Source organism: Hyperolius riggenbachi, chromosome 1, assembly GCF_040937935.1.
Source record: "Hyperolius riggenbachi isolate aHypRig1 chromosome 1, aHypRig1.pri, whole genome shotgun sequence".
Taxonomy (NCBI): Eukaryota; Metazoa; Chordata; class Amphibia; order Anura; family Hyperoliidae; genus Hyperolius; species Hyperolius riggenbachi.
The window spans coordinates 101,687,846-101,705,091 of NC_090646.1; the positions used below are offsets into that span (position 1 = coordinate 101,687,846).

Sequence of the window (17,246 nt, forward strand, 5' to 3'; positions counted from 1 at the left end):
CGATCATCGGAAAAAAAGTTTCCCAGCCACCCTGAACATCCTGTAAGCGTACTTCCGACGCTTAGAGGACGCATTCACAAAAATGTACTGTGGCCATCTTGTGGCCAAAAAGTAAAACTACACCCAAAAACATTTTTCAAATCAAATACATTATTTTACAATATAAATTAACTCCCACACTCCCAAATTGTTACCATTTTTTTTTTTGTAATAAAAGAAATATATATATATATATAAAAAAAATTACAATAAAAAAAAACATATAGTTACCTTAGGGACTGAAATCTTTAAATATTTATATCAAGAGGGTATAACACTGTTACTTTATAAATTATGGGCTTGTAATTAGGGATGGATGCAAAACTGAAAAAAATGCACCTTTATTTGCAAATTAAATATTGACGCCAAACATTGTGATAGGGAAATAGTTTAAACGGTGTAATAACCGGGACAAATGGGCAAATAAGTTACATGGATTTTAATTACAGTAGCATGTATTATTTAAAAACTATAATGGCCGAAACCTGAAAAATGATTTTTTTTTCCAAATGTTTTCCTATTTTCCCATTAAAACACATTTAGAATAACATAATTATTGGCATAATGTCCCACCTAAAGAAAGCCTAATTGGTGGCGAAAAAAACAAGATCTAGTTAATTTCATTGTGATAAGTAATGGTAAAGTTATAGGCGAATGAAAGTAAGGAGTGCTGAAAGGTGAAAATTGCTTGGATGCTGAAGGGGGTAAAACCCCTCAGTTGTGAAGCGGTTAAAAAGGTGGAAATCTGCCAACAGCCTCTGCTGTGATTGACATTTTCTAAATCAAATTGCCATTTTAATGGCCCATACTCACGGGCAACTTTTTGGCATGTCGCTAGCACATGGGAGCGTGTGCGCGACATGCCGGTGACAGCTCGTCGCCAGGTCCCTCCGCATACACACGGCGGAGGGACCTGGCAACTGATGCGGCGGAAGCTGTCGCTGTTGTCCCTCCCCCCGCCGGAAGCGCCGTCTTTTTGCAATTATGTTGCTGTCGCTAGTCCGCGTACTCACGCGGACTAGCGACAGTTGCGGCGGGATTGCGGTGACGACTGTCGCCAGGCGATTGACCGCGCCAATCGCCCGGCGACATCAGCGACGGGCAACAGTTTGGGGTGCGCGCCCGTGCAACGCCGCATACTCACAGGCGACCTGTCGCCGCAACACGCGCGCCCCGCATGTTGCGGCGACAATTGTAGCCCATGAGTATGGGCCATAAGACACCCATATGTACAGTATATGGGGCAATCTGTTTTGATTACCTTAATTCACGTGAATGGAGCTGACAACCACGTGGTGAACCACAAAATTGCCAACCATTCTCATTATGCAGCCAAGCACTGCCATTTCCAAAAGTGTCAGTCAGCCACAGAAATGGTGGATAGGTTTGAATTTGAAACAAACTCCCTCGTTCTCAAAGCCTGACTGGCATCACTTTTTTTTTTTAAGTGGTGAACCCTGTTTGATGATCTGTAGTATTGCCAATTGGGCCAGTTTTTTCTTTATTGCCAGTAATTATCGGCTGTAGTGGCCATTTCAGAAAGTGCTGATCCCACATAAAATATATGTGCTCCTTTTAGCTGGTCGCTACTTTTCTAAATCTGGTGATTTAAACAGGCCGCTTAGAATGAAGTAAAAGAACTGCGACTTCGTCAGAAGTGCTCATGGCTGGGGTAGCCTTTGCAAAGGCCACAAATGTGGTACAACAATCATCAGGTGGGTGTAGGACATTGCCACGGAAACCACCAGACATGGTAGAAAAGCCTTTGCTGATTGCTGCCACTGCCCTCTGTGATGAGCAATACTCACTGCTCTCCGTACTTTGTAAATATAACTTGTGTGTACAAGATTTTTTTAAACCCTCTACAGTTATTTAGCCTGATGGCATTTGGATTATTATCCTCTTATTTATTAAGCAGCAAGTAACTTTGCAGCGCTGTACCACTGACCACCTGCTAAACTCTTCGGCCACCCATGCCAAATTAGCTGGAAGGTTTGATGTTGTTCTTGTAGAAAGCAGTGTTGGTCAATCTGTTTCTTGGAATATTTTATCTCGATGTCCTCGGCCCCGGTTCATGGGAAGGCCTCATCCTTCACCCTCATCTCTGTAATAGTTCAGCAGACCACAGAAACCACAGCATCTGATGTCTCGCTATTGTGGGATTGCTATTACAGTTCTTGCTTGCCGTCTGTGTTTACAACACCTTCTGGGTTATAAATTTAGCAGAACATGTTTTTCTGGCATCCAGCATTTGCTGGGGAAGACATTCTTGCTTGGCAGCTCTTGCTGCAGCTGGCTGGTGGCTCCCAGTCAGAATGTATATTGTGGGGTCAGAGATCTGTGAAATTCTAGCCCCACCTGCTTCAGCTAAAGCTTTCCAACAAATGGCTGCATAAAATTCTTCTTCTAGGCTCAGACGTGTGCAGTGCGCCACATTCCTCTTATTACTTCAGCTACCATCAGTGATATTGTTTGGCCACACTTGTGATTTCTAGAAGGGGTGAGACATTATTTATTCCTTCTGAAGTAATAAGCTCTGTATGGATAGTGTAATAAAACTGATGGATTTAACTTCCAGATGGTCCACAACTTAAAGTAGATTTCTATTGTTGGGATTGCCTACCCTGTAAAGTTGGATGCACACATTCAACTTTTGCTACCCGAAGTGACCTTTACAGATCCTTTTAGGCAGCAGTTACAGCATAATCTCTATACAGACTCGCTATACTAGGCGGAATCGGGAAATTTGGACGCCTGGGGCTAATTGGGCACCCCCTAGGCGCTAATGCAAAATCGGCGCCAAAGAAGAAATCTGGGCGCCTGATAAAATGGCGAATGTGTTTTGAAATCCGTATGAGTTATAATTTCGGAAATTATGTTTTTGAAATGTATTATCTTAGAAATGTATCCCTTTTTATATTAACACTAGTAGACCCCAGCCCGTTTAAAAACGGGCTCTAGGTCTTTTTTTACCGCCGCCAGTCACTGCGCAAGCGCACGCACCTGCTGTGCGTGCCCGCCGCGCGCACGCAACTGCCCACCCACCTCGCTCCCTGGTCCCTCCAGCTGTCCGTTGCTGCGCACATGCGCAGTAACAAAATAACAGGGACACAGGGAGGCTGCATAACTGCTGGACGCAGCGACACAGGCTCATTATTATATAGGATTATTTGCAGCAGAGAGAGTGTTTGTTTTTTTTAACCAATGTTTCACTATGCTCATTACGACTGTAAATATATTTTCGTTTTGTTATAGCTGATATTTTGCCCTCTTTAATACCGTTCTTTTCACAAGTTTATTATACGATCTCAGATAAAGATGAAACTAAAAAAAAAAAAATTGTTGACAAAATCTTAGGATTTCGGCTATACCCAGGTGCCCTTATTTGATGTATGCGTCCTGGGCTGCAGTTTAATGGCCTTACTACAGTCTAAGTCCAGATTTGGAGAAAGCCAGTCCATGTACTGCTATAGCATGGTGGCATAGTGGATAGTACTCTCGCCTTGCAGTGCAGTGTCCCTGGATCAAATCTAGGCCAGGACACGATCTGCACAAAGTTTGCGTGGGCTTCCTCTGGGCACTCCAATCTCTTTCCTTATGCCAAAAACCTACAGATTACGTAATGGATCCCTCCCAGCTTGGCTTATGACTATGGTATGGATTGGATTGTGAGCCACTGTAAGACGCTGTAAAGCCCTAAGCTGCATAAATACTTTACACAATATTTTGGGGACTAATGCTGGGAATACACAATGTGTTTTTCCGCTTGATTTCCCGCTCGATTTTCTTATCTTTTCTTATCAATTTTCATTCACTTCTATGAGAAATCGAGTGGTAGAACGATCGAAAGGAAGATCGGACATGTTGGACATTATCGAACCATCTATCTGCTAAAAAAAAACACATGGTGTATTCCCAGCATAAGGGAGGAAACCGCTCTAGCAGTGCAAGGCAACAGTGCCATTTGGCCACCATGTCACCTCTTGCATTTCTCTCTCTTCGACTATATAATAACTGTTTTATATTTCACCTGAACAGAAATGTTTAAATTTTTTTTTTCCCAGTTCAGGCAAATCTAAAATAACAGAAAATGACTAATTTTTGTGTTGCCTTTTCTTAATATTGAAGAAGAAAAAGATCAGACTATTGAGCAATCAAATTTTAACTTTTGTGGGTGGTGCCACAACCTGCCATAGTGATGCTATGTACTGTATACCTAACAGTAAGGAATGTTGTGCTTTTCACTCCACAACTACTGGATTGGAAGTAGACTTTGAGGAAGACCTTTTTTTTCTAGTAGCAGTTTTCTTTGGATTTTCATTGTGAGTGGAGGAATTTTGGCACCATAGCAGATATTCTGCTTCACACGCTCTTATTTGACTCCATTGATCTGAATCAGGGCAGAGGCTTGGGAGGCCCCAGCCTCTGGGCGCACAGCCCTGAGGGGCTCGCAGCATCTTCTCTTTTATGGCTCTGTCTAGTGCAGGCATGGGCAAACTCGGCCCTACAGCTGTTACGGGACTACAAGTCCCACAATGCATTTACCTTTATAAGTCATGACTGTGGCTGCCAGACTCCTGCAATGCATTGTGGGACTTGTAGTTCCGTCACAGCTAGAGGGCCGAGTTTGCCCATGCCTGGTCTAGTAGCTCCTCATTACATTTGGCACAAGAGGCGATGCTGCGAGCCTGCGACAACCTGAAGAGGTGCCAGTGTCGAAAGAGATGAGGTGAGAAGCTCTTCAGTGTGCCACTCGTAGCTTTGCATGATGGGAGGCTGCCTAATACATCTAGATATCTGGTGTGGGGAGGGGGATACCTAATACAGTGTCCTGGCCCTGATCTGAATGACTGTACATAGTAGCACTGTTATGAATAAACGGATTAGCTGCACATGGGTAGACCTACCAAGCCGGTGCTTCATTCATAGATTCATGTAGCCTGAATTTTCTTTCTCTTCTTTAGGAGGTTGACTATTGTAGATAATGACAAAACTTCACGTTATGGCGGCTTCCAAAGGAAATATTTTGTTATTTACCTATACCTATTTCTTTTTACAGTCAACTAGACAGATCACTTTCCTCTCAAACATCTGATCCTGCTTAATATGTTGTTAAACTGATATTTTGGCATTTATCAGCATGCTGACTGCTTGAATGGCACACTGCTGGGAGGCTTTGATTTACGAGAGCCTTCGCACTAAAAGTGTCCCTCTTGATTTAGTGTAATGGTGATTTCAGGTGAAATGTAATTGAAAGCTGTAAAACTGGGTTCTGCTGTTGCCTTTTTCATAAGTGGTTCATTAACCTTTCCAGAGAGTGACGTAGAATGCATTGCTCACTGCAGCATGTGAGGAGCAAAAACCCTTTCTTGCCTGGTTTCTATCTTTCATGTTCATGTATACTTTTTTTTTTTTTTCCCTTTTCCTTGCCCTTTCTGTGAAGTTAAGCTTTTTTATATTTGCGGTACCATTAAAATGGGAAAGCGTATGAAACACATTGCCACTGGCTGACCTGGAAGAAGGTTTATATGAGTATGTGCTTCGGTTATATGCTTTCATCACAACCTAGCCTGCTGAGCACCAATGTGATGTTTTACATTGTGTTACAACAACTCCATAGCACATATTAAAGGGATCCAAGTTTGTCCTGGTTTTTAATAGCTGTAGGAGCTCCCATTCCCCTAACCCCCCCCCCCCCTCCTTTCCCATCTCCCCTGTGAAGTAAAGGTAATCAAGTGTGTGTTTGAAGCGCAGTGTCCTATTTTCCCACCCCCTTACTCATGACAGTTTTTTGTTTGCTCATTGCTACTGCTAATTAGAGCAGTCCTTATCTGCCTGCTCTTGCTGTGGAGGGCAGGTCGCGGAAGTGGGGCAATAAATTCCTCTAGCAAACATTTAAATGTAAAAAGGCAGAGTGGATTTTTTTTATGTAGTGAGACACATTGTTGGCATGCATTTTGAATGTGCTATTTAGCTACATACCTTTGCTTTGTCTCTGTGATGTCCCATTCATCAGATTATTGCACTCCCAGCTGGTTGATGAACTGCACCACCGAGTTGTGCTCTTATTCGGTTTCTAGACTGATGTCCATTCTGTAGCTGTAGATATAGTTATATTTCAAAATGAGGATCCATGTTAAACGTTTGCTTTGTCTTTTGCATTAAAGGGAGGGGTCAGTTTATATATTCGATTTTCATCGTCCAAAACCACTGCTCAGTCATCTCTGATGAAAATCTATTATGTCTACAGCTATCATTCTTGTAGGCTTGTGGCTTTCATCAGGTATACCCATGTAACAGTTGGCTGCCTCTTGCAGCTTGCAGCTTTTCATTCATTATCATAAATTCTGGATTAGTCTGTCGACTGTTGGGAATCTCATGTCGTCATTTTTTGTGTGACAGCCTCTTAATCTGTGTTCTTTGCAGGTCGCTCCTCCCTTTTCCCGATAGATGACGGCTTGCTGGACGATGGCCATAACGACCAAGTTGGCGTTCTGAATTCTCCAAACTGCTACTCGGGACATCAAAATGGGGAGAGAATCGAGCGTTTCTCAAGAAAAGTGTTTGTCGGTGGACTGCCACCGGATATAGATGAAGGTGAGGCGGGTGGCTGAGTTAATGTGCTGTTCCTTATATCAATATAGTGTACATTATTCAAGACCTCTACAGCAAAGTTCTGCTGCAGCTTGCATTGCTTGGTGCTCTGGACTCTTAGAGCAGGGCTGTCCAACTCCAGTCCTCATGGGCTGAGGTCCTCAAACCTTTTTTCCACAGCTCAAATTAATTATAACTATTATGTATTTATATAGCACCAGCGTCTTCTGTAGTGCTGCCCTACAGAGTATATAGTCGTGTAACTTAACTATCCCTCAGAGGAACTCACAATCTAATCCCTACCATTGTCCTATGTCCATCTTGGTTTATAAGGTGTGTGTGTGTGTGTGTGTGTGTGTGTGTGTGTGTGTGTGTGTGTGTGTGTGTGTGTGTGTGTGTGTGTGTGTGTGTGTGTGGGGTTGTGTGTGTTGTGTGTTTGAGATGTGGGAAGAAACCGGAGTGCCCAGAACCAGGGACGCAGCTCTGCAAGGTGAGTGCCATCCACTGTTACCATGCTGATGGGACTCAATCAGGAAAGGTTTGGTTCTTCAAGTAGAAAATTTCAATTTCTCTTTCCATCCAAAACACTGGCATGGATATGGCCATCAAGCATTAGAGCTGGACAGCCCTGACAGGGATTCCTTACTAATTTTAGGAAAATACCATATTCTGTCCTCAGTTTAAGTCCCTGATCTAAAGGAAACCTGAGCCGAAAGCTTGAGTTCAAAAAGAGATATTTACCTAAAGAGAGGGAAGCCCCAGGATTCTTTTTAGGCTTCCCTTCATGTTCCGATGTTCCTTCTATACTCAGCGCAGCCTCCCACCACATCGGGGCCGCGCTCCTCTCCTGTTGCAATCGCGGCTGTGCAGTACACGAGCGGCTTTGCACATGCCCAAGCGCGCTCGCGTGGCTACTGCATGGTCATGTTGGGGGAACATGAGGTTCGCAGCCCTGGTATGATCGGCAACAATGCCTACTTACCAATTTACTGGGGCCAGCGCTTAGCAAGGAGGGACATCAGAGCACTGAGCGAAGCCTTTATAGGATCCTGAGGCTTCCCTTTCTTTCGGTAAAGCTCTCATTTTTTTAGGCCCGGGTACACTTAAAATTTTAATTGGAATACACATGAAAAAAAGAAAAAATGCATTTGACAAAGTTGCAAAAAGCAATGGGCAAGTCCATATTAACGCAATGCAATGAAGTGGTTCTGTGCATTGCAGGGATCTTCTAAGTGCCTAATAAGCATGTAGCGGCCTGCTTGCTGTTTGATACCTGCTTCTCTGTCCCCACTTGCAGTCTTTACAATGAAAGCCTTGTTACAGCCAGTCACTGCCCAGAGTCTGAAATAACAAAAGCCTTTTTTTTTTCCCCAATCTGTTTGTGCAGATGAGATCACTGCCAGTTTCCGTCGCTTTGGCCCCCTGGTGGTAGACTGGCCCCACAAGGCAGAAAGCAAATCCTACTTCCCACCAAAAGGTAAGTTACATGACGTGTTGTGAAACCACTTCATAATCTGCAGTAAATAAGCATTTGTATGATTTGCCTCATCAGTAGGCGCTTCTATAAATGATGTTCAATTCTAACTGGTTACCACACCAAAACGGTAGTATAGTAATTGTTTTATTGTGCAGAGCCATACAAATCATTACTTTGTGCCCTTACAGGCCAAGCAAGCATCTAGGCATGCTTTGCATTAACTTTAAATTAAATGGAGGCCACCATAATTACTTATGTATAAACCATTCAAGTTACCTGCCTGACCTGCTGATGATCTTGGTATAGGTTTAGTAGTGTCTGAATTACACAACTGATACATCATGTAGGCAGCCTTTAGTCAGAGAACTGCACTCTAATTCTGGTTATTACATTAACAATAGCTGGGCAGCCAGGTATAGCATTCAGAAGTAAGTTAACATGGCTACCTCACTTCTCATTTAGCACAGGACCATTTTGAAAGCTTCTTAAAGCTAAAAATTCTTTCTTTAACGTTGCTTGGACTGTGGTCACATGATTACGCCTTCAGGAAGCTCTTAAAGGAACACTATCCATTAACTTTTTTTTTTTTTCAATTGAGATAGGAATAGTCTGGTAAATGCTGTTAAGTAGGGGTGTATACATTTCAATGCTTATCTCTTTGTTTACTGCTATCAAATTCCTTTCACACTTCTGAGGGCTGAGTGAACCATGAGAGGAGGGAGGACTTCCTCACACTAAATCTGTTAACCCTGTGTGTGAGAGAAAGTTCTCAATGCAGCTGCCTGTCTCTGAGAGCTGTCTGCAGAAAGCAGAGGGAAATGTTTATGTTGCACATAAGTTACATTTGATAAGGCATTTCATATAACACTGCTTCACTATTACACTGTTCTTGGCATATCAAACTGCAGAGATTCACCTATGCAAATGAGACATTCCAAACGTAGCCAAAATCTACACACAATGAATTAAAGCTTTTGACTCCGATATTTAACATGAAAAGTAGGAAAATGTTTACACAGCTACTTAGACATCATTTGTACATTGGCCTCAATTCACTAAGATCATGCTGGAGATAATAAGGCAAGAGAAAACTTGCCTCCACACAGTAAGAGAGTTATCTTATCTCTTCATTCCTTAAGTTACCTCCTCTGTAGTTATTTTACCTCCTCTGTAGTTATTTTACCTCCTCTGTAGTTAATTTACCTCCTCTGTAGTTATTTTCACACGCAGTTAATGAACAGCCTGTCTTTAACCCTGGAGTTATTTTAAGGATTAAAGAGTTAAAGAGACACTGAAGCGAAAAAAAAATTATGATATGATTTGTATGTGTAGCACAGCTAAGAAATAAAACATTAAGATCAGATACATCAGTGTAATTGTTTTCAGTACAGGAAGAGTTAAGAAACTCCAGTTGTTATCTCTATGCAAAAAAGCCATTAGGGCCCATTTCAACTATAGCGTTGCGGAATCGCCGGCGAATCACCGCAGGCAAATCGCATGTGGGTGCGATTCCGCATGCGTTTTTTGCCGCGATTTCGCATGCGATTTCGCATGTGATTTCGCATAGGTTAGGGTGATGCGATTTTAACCATGTCACTGCCTGTGTGAATTAACATGGGTACCTATGCGAAATCGCATGCGAATTCACGGCAAAAAACGCATGGGGAAAACGCATGCGATTTCCCTATTAAATACATTGCGTGCGATTCGCCTGCATTCCACACGCAGGCGAATTCTGAGGGCCCTAGCGTGCAGATTTTTTCTGCACAGAAAAACGTTCAGGAAAACGGACAAGTGGAAACAGTCCCATCCACTTGTACTGGCTATGCGAATTCACATGTGGGCAGCGCATGCGAATTCGTGATAGTGGAAACGGGCACTTAATCTCTACGACTTCCAAAGTCGTGGAGAGGGCTGTCTTCTGACTTTTATTATCTCAACTGTAAGTGAACAGTTTTCTTTTTATCTGCTAGAGGCAGGGCTGTGGAGTCGGTCCAAAAATCTACCGACTCCTCGACTCCGACTCCTCTAATTTGCATATTACAATTTTGTTGATTAAAAGTATGTAACATGAAATTCGTCTCTTAACTGCCAACGCTTAGGAATTTTACAAGACAACTGAAGTGAGAAGGATATGTAGACTACTATATTTATTCCCTTTAGACTAAAACTAGTCCTTGGTAAGAGTACTTGTAAAAGGTACAAACCGGAACAAAGAACATCTATCAGGCCCTAGGCAATGTAAGTGTGGGTACATGTAAGAATGATGTGTAGGTACTCTGCAGGGGAATGGGGAGATTGTAAACAGACAACACCTCTGTGTTCAATGTGCACAGCATTCTCAGTGGATCCCCTGCAGCTCTGTGGGGAGTGCATATGTAGAGTATAGTACTACTGTGTAACAAAGTAAACCTGAGACAGATGAAATTAAAGTTTTATACATACCTGGGGCTTCCTCCAGCCGCCTTCAGGATAATCAGTCCCTCGTTGTCCTCCTCCACCACCTGGATCTTCTGCTATGAGTCCAGGTACTTGAGCCAGTCGGGCGTAGTGCGCATGCACACACTCCGCCGCCAGGAGCATACTACACCTGTGCAGCACTATTGCGCAGGTGCAGAATGTTCCTGGCTGTGGGAGCGGCATACGGCCGGACAGCGCTGACTGGCTGAATTACCAGGACTCATAGCAGAAGATCCGGGTGGTGGAGGACAACGAGGGACTGATTAGCCTGAAGGGGGCTGGAGGAAGCCCCAGGTATGTATAAAACTATCCGTCTGTTACCCTTTAATTTGTAGTCACCAAACCAAATTTTAACAGATCAAATTATTTGATTTCATCAGCAAAGGGAGTGCATACATTTGCATAAATCAGCATAATGCAGAATTATTTCTATCTTGTTAACCATCTCTATTAGTGACACAGCTACACATCAGGCTTTATTCTCACAGCATAGATGTTATTTAGTATATATAAGAGATTCCTGTGTACACATCCTATATACAGTCACAATCAGATATGTATATCTGACCTTAAAAATACGGGGACTGCTTTATTGAAGCAGCACAAGTAACTAATTTTGATTGGTTTATTTCATTTTTGTGGACGAAGCACAGCTATTACTGTATATATACTGTATATATACGTTAATTTTAATGAGTATTATCTGAGAAATAGAACATTTTATCATATTTTCTATTTTAATTACAGTTACAAATTCATTAGGAGTCGGAGTCGGTGCATTTTTTCCCGACTCCGACTCCAGGCACTCAAAATTGCCCGACTCCACGACTCCGACTCCACAGCCCTGGCTAGAGGAGAGGTCATTAGTTCACAGACTGCTCTGAAATAATCATTTTGAATGAGTGTTGTGTAATCTGCACATATTAGAGAATGATGCAATGTTAGAAAACACGCTATATACCTGAAAATAAAAATATGAGAATATTTTCTTTGCTGCTAATCTTCTAGTTATTATTCGTAGTACACAACCAATTCATTATATCATATATTTTTTTCCGCTTCAGTGTCTCTTTAACTTAAAGACAGAAGAGTTAACTTTAGGTTTGCCTGAGGTAAAATGTTTCCTGAATACTACATGCCTTATCACCATGGTAACAACTCTACAAGAGTTACCAGTATTAAAGACAGGAAATATGCTTAGTGAATTGAGGCCATTGTCATTTTAGAACACTTGGTTTGATAGGGTTCCTTTAACTACTTAGACTCAAAGCAAGGAATGGTTTTTCGGTGCTACATATTTCATGCTATGGGTAGAGCATGGCAGTCAGTTCATACACAGTATATGCAGCGAGTGTGAAATCTAAAGATAAGTCTCTACCTGGTTCCATACAGATGTTTAGGGTTAAATAGAGCCCTGTAATGCTGTTTAGAAGCTGTGGATAAGACTTTTTTTTGGGTATTTGGGACACAAGTTTCCCAGTGAAAACTATGAAGAACAAATCAGGATTTAGTTTCAGGTTTTTTTTTTTGTTTGTTTGTTTTTTTTTGTCCCTTTCAAGTCACTTTTTAATTCAATTCAGTCTGCATTATTTTGCTGTGGAGGAGATGGCATGAATTTATCAGCAATTACACTTTATGCCAGCCCCAAATGCTGTCTGTCAGCATTCCCTTACTGATTGCTGTGAACATGACGGCTAAAAATACTTCTGTGCATATTGCCACCGCTGTATTTTCCTGTTGTGTAAAGCAGGCCTCATATTTTCATTTATTTCTCTGGTCTTTCCATGGCCTGCCGGTTTGTTATATTCCGGTATTGCTGGGACTTCTGTCGGGATCTTTCTGTGTCTGACTAGAACGTCGTTTCTCTAGGCCGAGTGTTCCTTCATTTTCTTGAAAGGCAATCTGACATAAATGCGGCAGGCGGGGGAGCAGCTTGTATGGTGCACATTACCGTCTGTAATAAATCTCTTCCACCAGTGCTGTCATACGAGAAGAGCTGAGCAGTTCCCTCTCAGATCAGATCCCCATTAAACTGTACTTTGCTTTCCACTGTGAGTTAAATCAGTCTTATCAGGTACCAGAGTCACCTAGTTACACACTGACAGGAGAACTGACTCTGCAGATGAAAACTGTGTGTATATTTTACTAAGATTCTCTCAGAACCGAACAGCTGATGAAAGGCAAATGTTTGTGATTTCGTAGGGGCAGCCATGTTTTTCATGGGGGCAGCCATCTTTTTGGTTGAAAGGAGATAAGGGAGCATGAGACACAGTTCCAACTGTCCTGTGTCCTGATCACCCCTCCCAGCTGTGCGCGCAAGGCTTCAAAGTTCAAATTCAAAATAAAAAACAAAACAAATTTGCGCCAAAACGGCAGAAGAACAACATCAGAAATCTGTCATGCTTTGCACAGGATCAGGAGAAAAATGCCCGGGCAGATTTCTTCTGTGCAGCTAAAAATAAGGCTTGGGGTAAGAAAAACAAAGTTCTGATGCTGTGAAACTGTTAAAGAAACACCAAGCCTTTTCAGTGCTGCTGAGTAGATTTTTAGTCTAGAGGTTCACTTTAAAGGAGCATTGTTTGCGTTATAAAGAGGAACCGTGGTATAACATGGGATTTAAGGAGGTTGATTCACAAAACTTCTCTTATGAATTATCTTTCCATATGGAGTGGATGACTGTTGCCTGCAGGGATTAGGACTCGATCCCTTGGGTGACAGTTTGTGTGCAGATGTATCACTAGTCTAGAGTCTTGCAACGGGTATATAATGGAGCAGGGAGGAGGCTCACGGCGCATGATGGAACTGTGCTGGGTGAGTAGCTGTGCACACAGGGTAGGTCAGGTATTGAACGTGCCCTATGATCTGGCACACTGGATCTTTAGGCAGCGTTAGGACTCCTGTACACACACTAGATTATACTTAAAGGGAACCTGAAGAGAGCGGGATATGGAGGCTGCCATATTTTTTTAATTTTAAGCAATACTAGTTGACTGGTAATCCTGCTGATCTCTTTGGTTGCCATAGTGTCTGAATCACACACCTGAAACAAGCATGTTGCTAATTCAGACTTCTGCATGCTTGTTCAGGGTCTATGGCTAAAAGTACTGCATTCGTGGTCCAGGATCAGCAGCACATCCAGGGAATAGGCATTCTTTAACCTCTCTGTGACCGATTGGCAGCCACAGAGTGGCTCCGTTGGTCCTCAGCGACGTCCTATGGTGTCATCTCGTGAGAAGCAAGATTAGACAGGAGCTCGTGCAAGCTCCTGTCTGTAAACACATCAGGACACAACGATCAGCCTGCCAGCGGCTGATCAGTGCTGGCAGGCTGGTTTCTTTATTTATATATAAAATATTTATATAGCGTTGGCATCTTGTGCAGAGCTGTACAGAGGAAAGTTCACAATCTTGTGCAGAGCTGTACAGAGGAAAGTTCACAATCTAATCCCTGCCATATATATGTCTATATGGAGTGTATGTAACGTAGTGTAAGGCCAATTTGGGGGAGGGGGAGATAGGTGATTAAAATGTTTTTTAAATGTTAGGTTTTTTTAATTAATAAAAAAAAGCCCAACAATTGCAGCAGCAATCCAATACCATCAAAACAAAATTCTATTTGTGAGAAGAAAAAGGGGGGTACAATCCATTTGGGTGCGAAGTTGTATGACCGAGCAATAAACTGTTAAAGTTGTGAAGTGCTGAATTGTAAAAAATGTCCTGCTCACTAGGGGGGGTATAAACCTTTGGTCCTCAAGTGGTTAAAAAGAATTGTGAGTCTCCATATCCCTCTCGCTCCAGGTTCCCTTTAATGGTCACTTTGGCCGAGTTTACTTAAGCATGTGTTTCCAGCTTAAAGGGGAACTGAAGTAAGAGGTATGCCATGTTTATTTCCTTTTAAGCAATACCAGTTGCCTGGCAGCCCTGCTGATCCTCTGCCTCTAATACTATTAGCCATAGCCCCTGAACAAGCATGCAGCAGATCAGGTGTTTCAGACTTTAAAGTCAGATCTGACAAGACTATCTGCATGCTTGTTTCTGGTGTTATTCAGATACTACTGCAGAGAAATAGACCAGCAGGGCTGCCAGGCAACTGGTATTGATTAAAAGGAAATAAATATGGCAGCCTCCGTATACCTCTTACTTCAGTTCCCCTTTAAAGAGAACCCGAGGTGTGTTTGAAGAATGTTATCTGCATACAGAGGCTGGATCTGCCTATACAGCCCAGCCTCTGTTGCTATTCCAAACCCCCCTAATGTCCCCCTGCACTCTGCAATCAGACATAGATCACAGCCGCGCTGTGCGTGCTGTGTTTACATCTGTAGTGTCAGTCTCGGCTGCTCCCCCGCCTCCTGCAGAGCTCCGGTCCCTGCCCCCCTCCCTTCCCTCTAATTAGCGGGGAGGGAAGGGAGGCAGGCGGGGACCGGAGTTCTGCAGGAGGTGGGGAGAGCAGCAGACTGACACTATAGAGAAAAACACAGCCCGCTGCCACACGCTGTGTGTGGACAGCGAGGCAGTGATTTATGAGGGATTGCAGAGAGCAGGGGGACCTTAGAGGGGTTTGGGATAGCGACAGAGGCTGGGCTGTATAGGCAGATCCAGCCTCTGTATGCAGATAACATTCTTCAAACCCACCTCGGGTTTTCTTTAAAGGAACCAGAGAGGAATGATAAGTAAAAATAGAAAAAGGCTTTTATACATACCTGAGGCTTCTTCCAGCCCCAGAAGCCTGGATCGCTCCCACGCCGCCATCCTCCGCTTCCTCTATCGACGCTACCGGGTCCCATCACTTCCGGCGGACGCCGCCAATTGTGTGCATCACAGGGGCTCACCTCATACCCTTACGCATGCCTCTGCGCAGTGGCCAGCCGCAAGCGTAAGTGTATGGAGGGAGCCCCTGTGATGCAGAGAATTGGCCGCGTCCGCCAGCCGACTGGCGGTAATGACGGGACCCGGTACCGGCGGAGGACGGCGGCGTGGGAGCGATCCGTGCGTATGGGGCTGGAGGAAGCCCCAGGTATGTATAAAAGCTTTTTTTTTAATCCTCTCTGGTTCTCTTTAAAAAGACCACGGAGCAAAGCTCTGGTCAGAAACACCTACTTAAGTCTCTGGATCCTCCAGCGGCTTCCCTTGATGTCCTCAGGTCCTCTGCTACTGCCTGGGACCCTCCAGCTGATCGGCATGCACCTCTTCTGTAATGAGTGCGGTCACGCCTGCACACTAACATGGAGCTACTCGCAGGAACGGCTCCGGCTTACTGTGCAGCGCACTGAGGCTGCATTCATACTTGAAGAGGAGTGCCACCCCGATTAGATTACCTACAAACCCTTTGGAGGGTCTACACTCAACGTCCCGGAACCAGAGGACACCGTGGGAAGCCTCATTAGGATCCAGAGGCTTCCCTCTTGTTAGGTAAGTGTGGGGTTTTGTACCGGAGCATTGGCTTGGGTACGCTATATGGTTACATAACTCATGAGAAAAGTTTTGTGAATAAACTCAAAGGGAACCTGAAGATTGCTTAAAGAGGGAAAAAAAGTTTCACTTACCTGGGGCTCCTGACAGCCCCTGCAGCCGTCCTGTGCCCGCAGCATTAGGGAATGATCCTCCGGACATTCGCGTCCTTGTTCGTGGTCCCGCAGCCGGGAGTGTCCTGCGCAGTTGCACTAGACCTATTCTTGTACTGCGCAGGACGCCCCTGGCAATGGGAATGTGAACAAGGATGGGCTGCGCAGGCCCAGTGGCCATCAACTTGTAAGTTAGCGGTAAACTTGTAAGGTGTTTTTTGTTTTTTTTTGTAATCTTCAGGTCTGTTTTAAAATGATCTTGGTAGGTGAGGGTGAGATAAGAGTTCAAATAATTTCACCCATGCCAGTTATCTTGAACACTTAAAACAAGGTCCATGCCAAACCCTGGGTCTGCACTCAGCAGATGTCATTATAGTTTTTATTTTTACTTAAGCATGCCTAAAATGTCTTGCAGTGGGCCCCTAATAATATACTTGTATTATTCATTTCTTTTGTCTTAGAGAGCTTGTAATTTCCCTGTTACACTGGGTATTTGAATAGCCTTTTGCCCAGGTTGGTCTGTCATAACCACAACCTCCAGCTAGACTTTCACTGTGCAAGGCGATATGGTGCTTTGCATCCAGGAAATGCCCTCTGCTGTGATTGTGTGACACGATTTGAATAATCTCTACAAACCTGCAGCTTATTTTCAGCTCTCGAGGTTAAAAATAACCGATCCATGTGGCCTTTCAAGCTGCCGTGTGCTGGACAGCTGCAGCTCTGCAAATAGTGACCAGTGAGGACGCTCAGCTCAGCCTCGTGGCCTAGGAAGAATATAGACCTGGCTGCTTTTACTGGCATTGGCTTTTTGTACGTTTCCGACATTTATGTGCATCACATGAGCAAAGTACTGCATGGATTGTCTCTTTAGAGAGTTATTTATTAAAGCAAAGAGACAAAATAAATGCCTGCCGGTCATCTTAATTTTAGATAAATCTAGTATAAATCACAAGTGTAATGCCATTGTAATGTATAGTGCTTCCTTATTTTAGATCACTAAAGCTTTGTACACAGGTTAGACCGTTCTCTGCCAAGGTGGCCGGAGTGGGCCAACACTGTCGAGAATCTACTGGTAGCTTGTGTACAGCTGCCCACCCACACACCCCACCCCTCAAT

The 17,246-nt window shown here is 43.6% G+C and overlaps 1 protein-coding gene across 5 annotated transcripts in view; it reads left to right on the forward strand.

The window, feature by feature from the left end:
* CPEB2 (cytoplasmic polyadenylation element binding protein 2) overlaps positions 1–17,246 on the forward strand; it is a 148,877-nt gene that overhangs the window by 117,377 nt on the left and 14,254 nt on the right. For all 5 annotated transcript variants that reach the window (XM_068277589.1, XM_068277562.1, XM_068277580.1 and 2 more), the window contains 2 exons: positions 6,466–6,636; positions 8,021–8,110. In XM_068277589.1, coding sequence (XP_068133690.1) covers positions 6,466–6,636; positions 8,021–8,110 — 261 coding nt within the window. The remainder of the gene's footprint in view (positions 1–6,465; positions 6,637–8,020; positions 8,111–17,246) is intronic.